Genomic DNA, 12151 nt, shown 5'->3' on the forward strand with positions numbered 1-12151 from the left:
TGCGCACACACACACACCGGATTTCTGAACGTAAATGGTGGCGCAGCGGTAAAGTTGTTGCCTTACAGCGCCAGAGACCCGGCTTCGATCCTGACTATGGGTGCTGCCTACATCGTTTGTACACTCTTCCCTTGATCTACATGGGTTTTCTCCGGAATCTCCGGTTCCCTCCCACATTCCAAAGACGTACAGGTTTGTAGGTTAATTGGCTTGGTATACTTGTAAATTGTGTTGGATAGAGTAAGTGTACGGGGATTGGTGGTCAGTGCGGACTCGGTGAGCCGAAGGACCTGTTTCCGCGGTGTATCTCTAAACTAAGCTAAGAGAACAAAATAAATGTACTCGTGATTTACTGAAGCTGATGGAAGAGAGCATCCTCTTCTAAGATGACATGATTTACAGCTGCTCTGATTTCCTTAGCGTCTGTCCCACAGTTACCCTGCCTACATGCCGATACTACAGCGCGCCGTGGAGCTCTGGTACCACGACCCAGCCTGCACAACCCCCATTCTCAAGCTGATGGCCGAGTTGGTCCACAACAGGTGAGGTGGCTCTTGGGGGCTCCTGTCTGTCCATCCGCCACAGGTGGGTGCACCACCATCACCTGTCTGGTTGCCTCCTTCATTGCGGCATGGGTACACTGGCTCAAACAGGCATGTGCGTCACTAATCTGTGTGTGTCTGACCGAGCCTTGAGGGCCTGTCCCACTTACGCCACCTTTACAGGCGACTGCCGCGACCCGTGATAGGTTGTGAGAGGTCTCCTATGGTCATGAGAGGTCTCCTATGGTCGTGTCTCCAAAGAGTCGTAACGTCTTTCTGGTCACCGCTGAATTTTCAACATGTTGAAAATTTCGGGGAACTATCACGGGTGCCAGCAGTCACCTGTAAAGGTGGCGTAAGTGGGACAGGCCCATAAGAGTACTCAATATCAACGTCTTTGGCTTAAGCAGTGCCTTATTGAGGAGCCTACTGGAATTTTTCACGCTGGCCTGGTGTACTAACATACGGTCATTTATCTTGCTGCTCGTTGCGGGACCTTGGTGCTCACAGTGTCGGTACCAATTGTTGCGACGTGCTGGGTGAGGGGCATTGTCACAAATCACAGTGTAGGAAGGAGGCACTGGAAGGGAATGTTTTTGTCTGTTCTAACGTCACGCTGTACGTGTGTCTCTCTCCACTCCTCACCCCCGTGCTTTCCTTGCCCACGTAATGATCAGCATTCAGTCCTCCAACCGTCCAAAAACAATCGACACAAATGCTGGAGTAACTCAGCGGGACAGGCAGCATAAGTGGAGAGAAGGAATGGGTGGCATATCGGGTCGAGACCCTTCTTCAGACCGATGGCCAGGGGAAAGTGAAACGAGAGATATAGACGGAGAAGTACATAGATAGATAGAGAACAAATTCACTGAGTTACTCCAGCACTCGGTGTCTACGGTTTAAACCAGCATCTGCAGTTCCTTCCTACACATTCCAAAAACAATGACAGCCTAACAATCCCTGCACTGCCAAGGACGTTCTCATTGTGAAGACCTTGACAAATTGCACAAAGCTGCTGCAGCTTCAAGTCGACGGCAATGAAATCGTTCCATCTGAGCCACAACAAATCACTGGTGGATCTGGGGTTGCTGGCTGTACTCTGGCCATTAGACTGGGGGTCCAGAGCTGCGGAATCATCTGGAGGGGACACAGCCCGGATTTGTAGTAGGAGCAGAAAACAATTTATAGAGTTGGTTGATAACGAGAAGATTTTGATAGAAGAGGGATCAGCTGTTCCAATGAAGATTTTAAAACCATTTGCGAGAGAACTTGCTAAAGCTCTCTCAACCGAACGTCATGTCTGAAAGGCAAGTTGGAGCTGATTCAATGCCAACTTTACAAAAGGGAATGAATAAATCCACAGGTAACATTTGATTTAAATTCAAAGCTCCTTCTGACTGGAACACTTTGCCTAGTACCATAAGAACTATTAGCTCATTTCGTCTATTTAAAAATACACTTTTACTCTTCCTTATAAAACCATGTACCTGTTTCTAGTATTAGAGTCTTCAAGCTCCTTTATCTAGCTTGCTCTGTGTGTGATCATTTGTGCTGTAACATATAACTGTTATTATTTTTGGATATGTAAAGCCAATTAACAATTGTTATAAACTATAACAAGTGGGGATGGAGGGGTTTTGGGATTGGTGTGTGGGTAGGTGGGTCAATGAGAGCCTTTATGTATGTTATGTATGTTCTATGTTGGACCCCCTCGAAAATGAGATGACTGTCCATCTCAAGGGGTTATCCATGAATAAACTTGTTTCAAACTTGTTTCAATTGCCACGTGGAAAAAACTAGGGAGTGGAACTAAAAGGCCTGCCCCACTTACGCAATGTTTTTTGGCGACTTGCCGGCACCCGTCAGAGTTGTAGCAGGTCGCCGAAAATGTTCAAAATGTTGAAAATCCAGCGGTGGCTAGAAAAAGGTACAACACTTTGGGCGACTGCTCGCCACCAAACAGGCGTTACCCCGCAACTTCACACAGACAGTACCCATGGTCAGGCTCGAACCTGGGTCTCTGGAGCCGTGAGGCAGCTGTGCCACCGTGCCAACCCGAAACGTCACCCATTCCTCCTCTCCAGAGATGCTGCCTGTCCCGCTGAGTTGTTCCTCCAGCGTTAGGTGTCTACCTATTACAATTGAGCGTGCGGGTGGCGATGGTGTGCCACACTGAGGTTTCCCATTTGTTGCTGGGACTGACTTCCACACCGTGTCACCCACCGCGCAGCGTCTCCAAGCTGACCTCTCGCTGTCCTTTGTGCAGGTCCCAGCGGCTGCAGTTTGATGTTTCTTCACCGAACGGGATCCTCCTTTTTCGAGAGACTAGCAAAATGATCACAACATATGGTGAGTGAGCTTCACATTCACGTTCCCTGCTCCTCATTGCTCTCCAGTTCTCCAGCCACGGCTCCCTTTGTACTACTGTGGCTGCTCCCTATACTATGGTTTTTGTACCATCGTAGTCTAGTTGACTTAGAATAATTGAGAATTTCATGTAATAATAATAATGGATGGGATTTATATAGCGCCTTTCTAATACTCAAGGCGCTATACATCGCATTATTCAGTCACACTCGGTGGTGGTAAGCTACTTCTGTAGCCACAGCTGCCCTGGGGCAGACTGACGGAAGCGTGGCTGCCAATCTGCGCCTACGGCCCCTCAGACCACCACCAATCACTCACACACATTCACACACAGGCAAAGGTGGGTGAAGTGTCTTGCCCAAGGACACAACGACAGTATGCACTCCATGCGGGATTATGTAGACATGTTTTCAAGTAAATCGACTGACACCCCCGCCCCCCCCCCCCATGCCCAATCCTTTCTCACCACCTCTGCACCCCTGTTCCTTCTCCTCTTCCTCCTGCTCATCTCCCACCTTAATCCCCCATGCTACTTTTAACCCACCTTCTCCCCCTCCCAACCAGATCCCTCCCTCTGGCTTTGCATTTCACTCCTCCTTGCCTGTATCCACCTATCACTTGTCTTCAGTCTGAAGGGTCTCGACCTGAAACCCACCCATTCCTTCTCTCCAGAGATGCTGCCTGTCCTGCTGAGTTACTCCCAACATTTTGTGTCTACTTTCCACCTAGCACTTGTCTGCTCTGTTCCTCCTCCCCCCCCCCCCTCACTCTTTTCCAGTTTTCTCCCTCATCTCAATCGATCTGAAGAAAGGTTCCAACCCAAAAGGTTGCAGAAACTCTACCGATGTGCCACCATGCCACGAAGTTCACTGTGGCTGACCACATGAGCTCTGGCCAGGGATGGAGTTAGGGTCTGTGAGAGAGTGACTGGAGATTTCCATGAAAGCGTGGACTGACTCTTCTCTTTTTGGCTTCCGTGGAAAACGCTAACATTCTGGTTTATTCTTTCTGTTTGAACAGGTAACCGGATCCTCACCCTGGGGGAAGTTCCCAAGGACCAAGTATATAGACTGAAGTTGAAGGGGGTTTCTATATGCTTCTCCATGTTGAAGGCAGCTCTCAGCGGCAACTATGTCAATTTTGGTGTCTTCCATCTCTACGGTGATGATGCCCTCGACAATGCTCTGCAGACCTTCATCAAACTCCTGCTGTCCATCCCCCACAGTGATCTACTGGTGAGTGACTCCGCTCTGAGGTGTGGAGTACCTGCTGCCTCACGTTCACTGGGTCACTGAGCTCCAGAGCATAGAAACAGCCTGGTTGAGGATGGTTGATACAGCCTCAGTGGGCCAAAGGGCCTGTTTCCAGGTTCCATCTAGGATTCTCTGCTGTCAGCTCTTTGCTGGGCCGATCTGGTGATCACGTTCCCTGCTCACTCACACCATAACCCCCGCATCTTCCACTGCTTTTTCATCTGTTGTTCCTTTGAAAGAAACCATGACCCCTCCCCAAATTGCTCCCAGCCCAGTGTGTCCATCAACCCTGGCATAGTCTCTCCCTATTCTTAATTCAGTTCAGTTTTGTTTATTGTCACATGTACCGAGGTACAGTGAAAAGATTTTTGTTGCGTGCTATCCAGTCAGCGGAAATACAATACATGATTACATTCGAGCCATTTACAGTGATATGGGAATAACATTTAGTACAAGATAAAGCCAGTAAGTAGGTACGTTTTATTTATATAGCACGTTTTAAGTCAACTCGCATTAACACCAAAGTGCTTTGCATAAAATAAATATTAAGTTTCCATGCAAACCATAGAAAAAGGTTAAAACAATAAAGAAAATGGACATAACACATTATAGAGTTCAACACAAACGTCCCCCCCACAGCAGATTCAAAAATGTCCACTGTGGGGAAAGGCACCAGAAAGTTAAGTCCTCTTCCTCTGTGAAACACCCGAGGTCGGGGCCCATTTGTGGCCTTGCAGCCAGTCCGATCATTTTCAGGGCCCTCTTGCCATGAAGACGGAACTCCGGCGTCGGGTGAAACATTCCTCAAGCGGCTTGGAAAGTCTGGAGCGGCTGCCTCCTCCCCGGAGACCGGGGCACTCGTAGCCCTCAGCTCTCAGTAAAGTCCGATTTAAAAAATAAACCTCTGCTGAACCCTGTCTGCATCTCCAGTTTAACGTTCCATTGTTATTTTTCCCCAGGATTATCCCAAACTCAGCCAGTCATACTATTCCTTATTAGAAGTTCTCACTCAAGACCACATGAATTTTATTGCCAGTCTAGAACCCCACGTTATCATGTACATTCTCTCCTCAATTTCAGAAGGACTCACAGCACTGGGTAAGTCAGTTAATGTTATTCATATGGACACTGCTATAGTTGTTTTCTTATGTGTCCCACAAGATGGGAACAGTCTCAAAACCATGTGTGTCATAATCCTCAGCCTGCCCACACTATCCTAACCCATTGCTCACTGAGTGGTTGGCTTGGATCAAGCTTGGGACCTCTGTGCCAGCTCTCGGTCTCCCAAAGAGGCCCGTCGGGTTCAACGTGCCTCTGGGGCGCTGCCTGACGGTGTGGGCCTGGGGGCAAGAGAAGGTTGCTGTCTTGTGGAGGAATAAATGTATCATCAAGTCTCAGTAAAAACAATTCTCGATCAATGCATGCTCAGAGAAACATAGTTAAATGAGTAGTACACACAAAATCTGGAGTAACTCAGCGAGACAGGCAGCATCTCTGGAGAGAAGGAATGGGGTGACGTTTGGGGTCGAGACCTTTCTTCGGGTTAAATTAGTAAACTGATAACAGCCAGTTAATCTGTTCCAGTGGTTTTGGCTGAGGATAAATATTAGCCAGACATAGGCAAAATCTTGCTGTGGTGTCAAGTAGATCTTGATGTCTGTGTGAGAAAGCTGAGTGGACCTTGGATTACTGTCCCCCCGCACTCTGCATTGCCAGTGCATTACTGCCTCAGAAAAGCACTGTGAATACTGACCTGAACCACGTCTCCAGCTTGGAGCAGTACCTGGCCATTGCAGCTGTGAGGCAGGCATGCAGTACACTGAACTACAGATGCTGGGACATGGATGCAGAGCAGCAAAGAGAGGAGAATCGGAGAAAGAAGCAAGCACCCGAAGTCTGTTGGGGGGGTAACGCAGCGGGTCAGGCTGCATCTCTCAGACTCGGGTCTGAAGAAAGGTCCTAGGGTAGAAGGTACAGGAGCCTGAAATCTGTAACATCCAGATTCAGGAACAGCTTCTTCCACACAGCCATCAGACTATTAAACACAACTTCAAACAAACTATGCACTATAACAGTCTATTGCACTTTATCTGTTTACTGATGTGTGTGTGTATATATATATTCTATGGTATATGGACACACTGATCTGTTCTGTATTTATGACTACAATATCCTGTTGTACTGCAGCAATGCAAGAATTTCATTGTCCTATCTGGGACACAAGACAATACACTCTCTTGACTTAACCGAGAACGTTGCCCATCCATGTCCTCCAGAGATGCTGCCTGACCTGCTGAATTACTCTAGCACTTTGTGTTCTGTGCAGAGTCCAGCATCTGTAGTTCCTTGTGTGTCTGAAGTGTTGTTGTTCTGTGTCAGACACGATGGTTTGCACGGGTTGTTGCTCGAGCCTGGACCACATAGTAACTTACCTCTTCAAGCAACTGTCTCGTAGCACAAAGAAGCGGAACACACCGATATCACAGGAGAGCGACCGCTTCCTACACATCATGCAGCAGCACCCGGAAATGATACAACAGGTATGCGCGCGCAGCCTCTCAATGACGCATCTGGAGTACTGTGAACCAATTTGGGCCCCATATCTGAGGAAGGATGTGCTGGTGCTGAAGAGGGTCCAGAGGAAGGTTACAAGAATGATTCCAGGAATGAATGGGTTAGTATATGATGAGCGTTTGACAGTGCTGGGTCTGTACTTTCTGGAGTTTAGAAGGTTGAGGGGGGACCTCATCCTCCCTACATCCACTGGTGGAAACATCCTCCCCATATCCACTCTATCCCAGCCTTTCACTATTCAGTTAATTTCATTGAGGGTCCCACCTCAGCCTTCTAATCTCCAGCGAGTATTGGCCAAGTGCCGTCAAACGCTTATCGCATGTTAACCCACTCATTCCCGGTTATCTGTCTCGTAAACCTCCTCTGGACCCTCTCCAGCGCCGAGCACAGCCGTCCTCAGATATGGGGCCAGTTTCTATGCTGTCTAAACTCAGTGACTTTATGAATGGGAATAAGTTGTAAATTCTGTGGAAGAGCAGCCAGAGACACTCTGGGCCACATGGCCACACCTTGTGGCCCATTGTCTCTGGTTCCAATATTGTGCACGATGATTACGTGTGGATCAAAGGGCCGGAGCAGGGAGCAGTGTGAAATGTTGCAGCTCCAGATTTAGTAAGAGCTTTATAACGCTGGTCCCTAGAGCACGCTGTTAAGGGCCTGTCCCAATGTACGAGGTAATTCAAGAGCTCTCCCGAGTTTAAACAAAAATCAAACTCGTGGTAAGCACATAGAATGTACGTAGCGGGTACGTCAGAGCTCGGGGACGTCCCTTAGCGGCTCGTGACGCTAACGGCAGGTACTCGGGAAACGCTGTAAGCTCGTGAAGACTTTTCAACATGTTGAAAAATGTCCACGAGAGCCCCGAGTACCTACGAGCGGATATTACCGTAATTCTCCGAGTTCGAATCAGGGGGAAACTCGGAAGAACTCTTGAATTAGCTCGTTCAGTGGGACAGCCCCATTAGTTTCACCGCTCTTGTTGAAATATTTTCAATGACCATATTTGGGTGTGTAATCTATCATTTCAAAACTCACAATTGATACTTAGTCAAACTGTATTTTTAAAGTTTTGGAGATATGTTTTGAATTTTGTATTTTCTCAACAATCTGCCCTGGAACAGATGTTGTCCACAGTTCTCAACATCATCATTTTTGAAGACTGCAGGAATCAGTGGTCTATGTCACGCCCTCTGCTTGGATTAATTCTCTTGAATGAAAAGGTGAGATCCAAGGTTGTGTCAGGTCTGAGTTGGGCAGCCCCAGTTCATTGCTCATTGGATGGGTGATGGGACCATTCCAATGTGTGGATGGGTGGTGGGGCTCATGGATACGCGATCTGACCTTTCCAGTGTGCTCATGCTCACAGTTCATAAGTGATAGTAGAATTAGGCCATTCGGCCCATCAAGTCTACTCCACCATTCAATCATGGCTGATCTATCTCCCCTCCTTATCCCATTCTCCTGCCTTCTCCCCATAACCCCTGACACATGTACTAATCAAGAATCTATCTATTTCTACCTTAAAAATGTCCATTGACTTGTCCTCCACAGCCTTCTGTGGCAATGAATTCCACAGATTCAACACCCTGTGTGGATGGGTGACAGGCTCATGGATAGGTGATGGGACCGTCCTGGTGTGTTGATGGGTGGTGGGGCTCATGGATAGGTGACCGGGCTATCACGGCAACGTTTCTGGCTGTGCGTCACTCTGCAAACTTTGTAACAAAGGCATTAGTGCTGAGCTTTTCACACCATAAGGACATCTCAAATCTCTGTCAAAAAGTCCAGCCTAACACACACACACACACTTTGTGCATGACAGAAATAAACAAATTGGTCATTGAATTGTACAGCAGACACAGGCCTTTCGGCCCACCACATCAATGATATAATGCCTAATTATCTGTACTAATCGCACTGGCTTGTAAGAATTCCATATCCCTCTGTAACTTGTCATTGAAGTACGTCCTGAAGCCTCTTTGGTTGTCACTGCTCTTGCCTCGTCTGGCAGCTCAACCAGATACCAACTACTCAGTGCGTGGAAAGATTATCCTGACAGACCTCCTTCTTCTCAACTTCAACCTATGCCTTCTAGTTTTAGACACCACTACCACGGGGAACAGATTCTGGCTATCTATGCCCCTCGTAATTTTATACACCTCTCTGTGATCCTCCCGTCTACTTCACTCCAGAGAAACTAGACCAGCCTATCTCTCCATTTAACTCAAGCCCTCCAATCCAGGCAACATCCTTATGGGCCTGTCCCACTTAGACGACTCTTTAGGCGACTGTCAGGGACTAGTTTTAGTGGAATTACCTATGACACCTGGCGACAACCTACGACAGCAAAAATTGTCGCCACTGTCGCCAAAAATGTTTGAAAATTTTGTGGCAGTCACCTGTAGCCCAAAAAGTCGCCCAAAAGTCATGAATCCTTTCTGCAGCCTCTAGCTACATTGAAAGACCATATTGTTTGTACGAGTATTGTCGGAGTTGAAATTGCTGAGAATCAGTTTGTAGACAGTGTCTGAAGAAGGGTTTCGGCCCGAAACGTTGCCTATTTCCTTCGCTCCATAAATGCTGCCGCACCCGCTGAGTTTCTCCAGCACTTTTGTCTACCTTCAAGTTTGTAGACAGTATTGTGTGAGGCTACTGCGACAGACGCTTGTTGCTCCCCTACACATTTTTTACCCATGCACAAGTCGCTCCTGACCAGAGAAGTCCTTTAAAGCACGGTTTCTTCCTTCCCACCATTGCTGTACCCACCACCAGACAGCTAGCAAAATTGCAGCCTTAAATTACCGGCTTGCAAAGGACTTTAAATATTTGCCATTTATAAATACCAAAAAATTAATCAGACTTCAAACAAAAGAATTCAGACAGTTAAACACCTGAGAACACAAAAATACTGACTTGATTAATCTTATAACTAAATTTACCTTTTTAACTTATTTTCCATTGAAGCACCGTGCTTGGGGGCAGATTCCAGATGGACTGATTGTACAACAGTTACTGCTGGGGGAAACAGCAGGATTCAACAGTTGAACCCTGTAAGGGGTCCAGTATCAGAAACAGATAGTATTACAGCAGCATGGAACTTTGTGGGACGGACGGACGGACACAATCACAAGTGGTCCTTGTGGTGTCATGGCTCAACCCGACCTTTCCTGCCAAAATGGAGCAAACCTGTGGGTGAGGGCAGCACTCGTCTCTTCCTCTGGGGCAGTATTTCTGTTAGACAATAGGTGCAGGAGTAGGCCATTCGAGCCAGCACCGCCATTCAATGCGATCATGGCTGATCATCCCCAACCCGTTCCTGCCGTCTCCCCATATCCCGACTCTGCTATCTTTAAGAGCCCTATCTAGCTCTCTCTTGAAAGTATCCACAGAACTGTTAGGTGGGTGTCTCTCCAAACAGATACGCTGTGTTCAGCTCTCTCTGTTTCTTTCCCACAGTATTTTGCAGATCTGAGGAACAGCATAGTGAACAGCCAACCACCAGAGAAGCAGCAAGCCATGCACCTCTGCTTTGAAAACTTGATGGAAGGGATTGAACGGAACCTATTGACAAAGAACAGAGACAGGTAAGCAGTCGGTGTTCAGACTGCCACCTGCTTGGTGCTTTAAGGGTGGGCATTGTACGGGAGTTGTGGGGGGGGAGGCGGTGGCTGGAGGGAACTGTGTCAGAGGCGGAGCTTTGCCAACTGCAAAGTATAACGACTGCAAGGGCAAACGTCCCTGCAGTAATTTGATTCTTGGTCTACGTAGGGTTTAGTTGAGAGTTACATCGCGGAAACGCCCTTTGGCACCGACCTGCAATCCCCGCACATTAACACTATCACACACACACACACACAAGGGACAATTTACATTTATATCAAGCCAATCAACCTACAAACCTGTACGTCTTTGGAGTGTGGGAGGAAACCGAAAGTCTCGGAGAAAACCCGCGTGAACGTACAAACTCCGTACAGACAGCACCCGTAGTCAGGATCGAACGCAGGTCTCTGGCAGCAACTCTACCGCTGCGCCACTGTGCCGCCCTAGGGTGCTTCAAGCAGACAGAAGCAAGGTCGCTATCGCAGACAAATGAACGTGCCGCTGTTATTGCTCCTCAGGTTCACACAGAATCTCTCGGTGTTCCGAAGGGAAGTGAACGACTCGATGAAGAATTCAACGTACGGTGTCAACAGCAACGACATGATGAGCTGACGTCCGTCCTGCTTGGCAACCCTCCGCTGGGCTGCGTTTCCAATCCAGTTGCAAGAGGTCGAAGGGAGCGGTGGGGTGGGATGGGGGGCGGCAGGGAGAGAGGCGATGAAGGGTTTTGGAAGAAGGTCAGAGATAGCTGAAGGCGAGTCCCTGCACCTTCTCCTGGTGTTGAAGAGACCCTCATCCGGCCCTCCGACCATGGGACTGGTCGCAAACGCCCTCCCTGTAGTATCCTGGCAGGGAGGGTCTTTGTGCTCATCCCACATCTGCCTTGTATAAACTTGTACATTTTTTTTCTTAAGACATTTTCAACTGTTTATATGAAATCAGTTAAAAAAACAGAAAAGTTGTGATTGAAATTTTTAGAGTTGGAAGCATGATGATGTGAGACTCAAATGAGTGAAGTACATGGGGCAGAATGTGTGGGTGTCCAGTTAGATACAGAAGTCTGTATAATCGAAACACCAGATGTAAAAGTCCATAACTCAGTACCCATCTAAAACAGTGCACACTAACCCGATGTTAGTCATTCCCCACTTCAATTGCGATTTCTGCTTGAGGTACAGAGTATTCCAGCAGTGATAAAGGAATAGTTCCAGGAGGTGACAGGTGTTGCTGCTAATGATGTGTTGAGCACAGCTCATTTATATCCACATAGCAAAAGAAACCAATGGATTATATATTTTTATTGTTCCTTACAACTGAATGTTCTGACTAAACACGTTTCCAAATTGCTGCGTGATCAGGTAGCTGGTTGGTATGTAAGAATGTTTGCTGCATCTAGTGTAAGCATTGTGTCTGCAAATAAAACTTCAATGGTTTGTACTGAAAGCTCAGTGTCTGCATCCTGAGAGTCAGCTGACAGGCGGGCTGGAGGGGAGCAGGCAGGCCTCTGCACCGACCCCTCGATAATGTTGGACCACTTCTTCAGGCGGATGCATCTCAAGAGCGGAGACACAAAAGACTGTTTGCTCAAGATTCCAGCATTTGTAAAATACCAGAGGAGCTCAGCAGATCAGGCATAATCTGTGGCGGGAATGGATGGATGATGTTTGGGGTCAGGACTGACGGTGGGTCCTGACCTGAAATGCCTCCTGTCCATTCCCTCACAGATTTTGTGTTCAAGAAGGAACTGCAGATGCTGGAAAATTTCCTTCGCTCCATAGATGCTGCTGCACCCGCTGAGTTTCTCCAGCTTTTTTG

At 47.7% G+C, this 12151-nt stretch overlaps 1 protein-coding gene across 1 annotated transcript in view; it reads left to right on the forward strand.

The window, feature by feature from the left end:
• Nucleotides 1-11779, forward strand: part of xpo7 (exportin 7) — a 67618-nt gene extending 55839 nt beyond the window's left edge. The window contains exons 21-28 of the mRNA XM_033013979.1: nucleotides 435-542; nucleotides 2809-2891; nucleotides 3930-4144; nucleotides 5122-5260; nucleotides 6542-6702; nucleotides 7858-7956; nucleotides 10193-10320; nucleotides 10855-11779. Coding sequence (XP_032869870.1) covers nucleotides 435-542; nucleotides 2809-2891; nucleotides 3930-4144; nucleotides 5122-5260; nucleotides 6542-6702; nucleotides 7858-7956; nucleotides 10193-10320; nucleotides 10855-10948 — 1027 coding nt within the window. The 3' untranslated portion in view covers nucleotides 10949-11779. The remainder of the gene's footprint in view (nucleotides 1-434; nucleotides 543-2808; nucleotides 2892-3929; nucleotides 4145-5121; nucleotides 5261-6541; nucleotides 6703-7857; nucleotides 7957-10192; nucleotides 10321-10854) is intronic.
• The last annotated feature ends 372 nt before the right edge of the window (nucleotides 11780-12151 follow it).

This window comes from Amblyraja radiata, chromosome 39, assembly GCF_010909765.2.
Source record: "Amblyraja radiata isolate CabotCenter1 chromosome 39, sAmbRad1.1.pri, whole genome shotgun sequence".
Taxonomy (NCBI): domain Eukaryota; kingdom Metazoa; phylum Chordata; class Chondrichthyes; order Rajiformes; family Rajidae; genus Amblyraja; species Amblyraja radiata.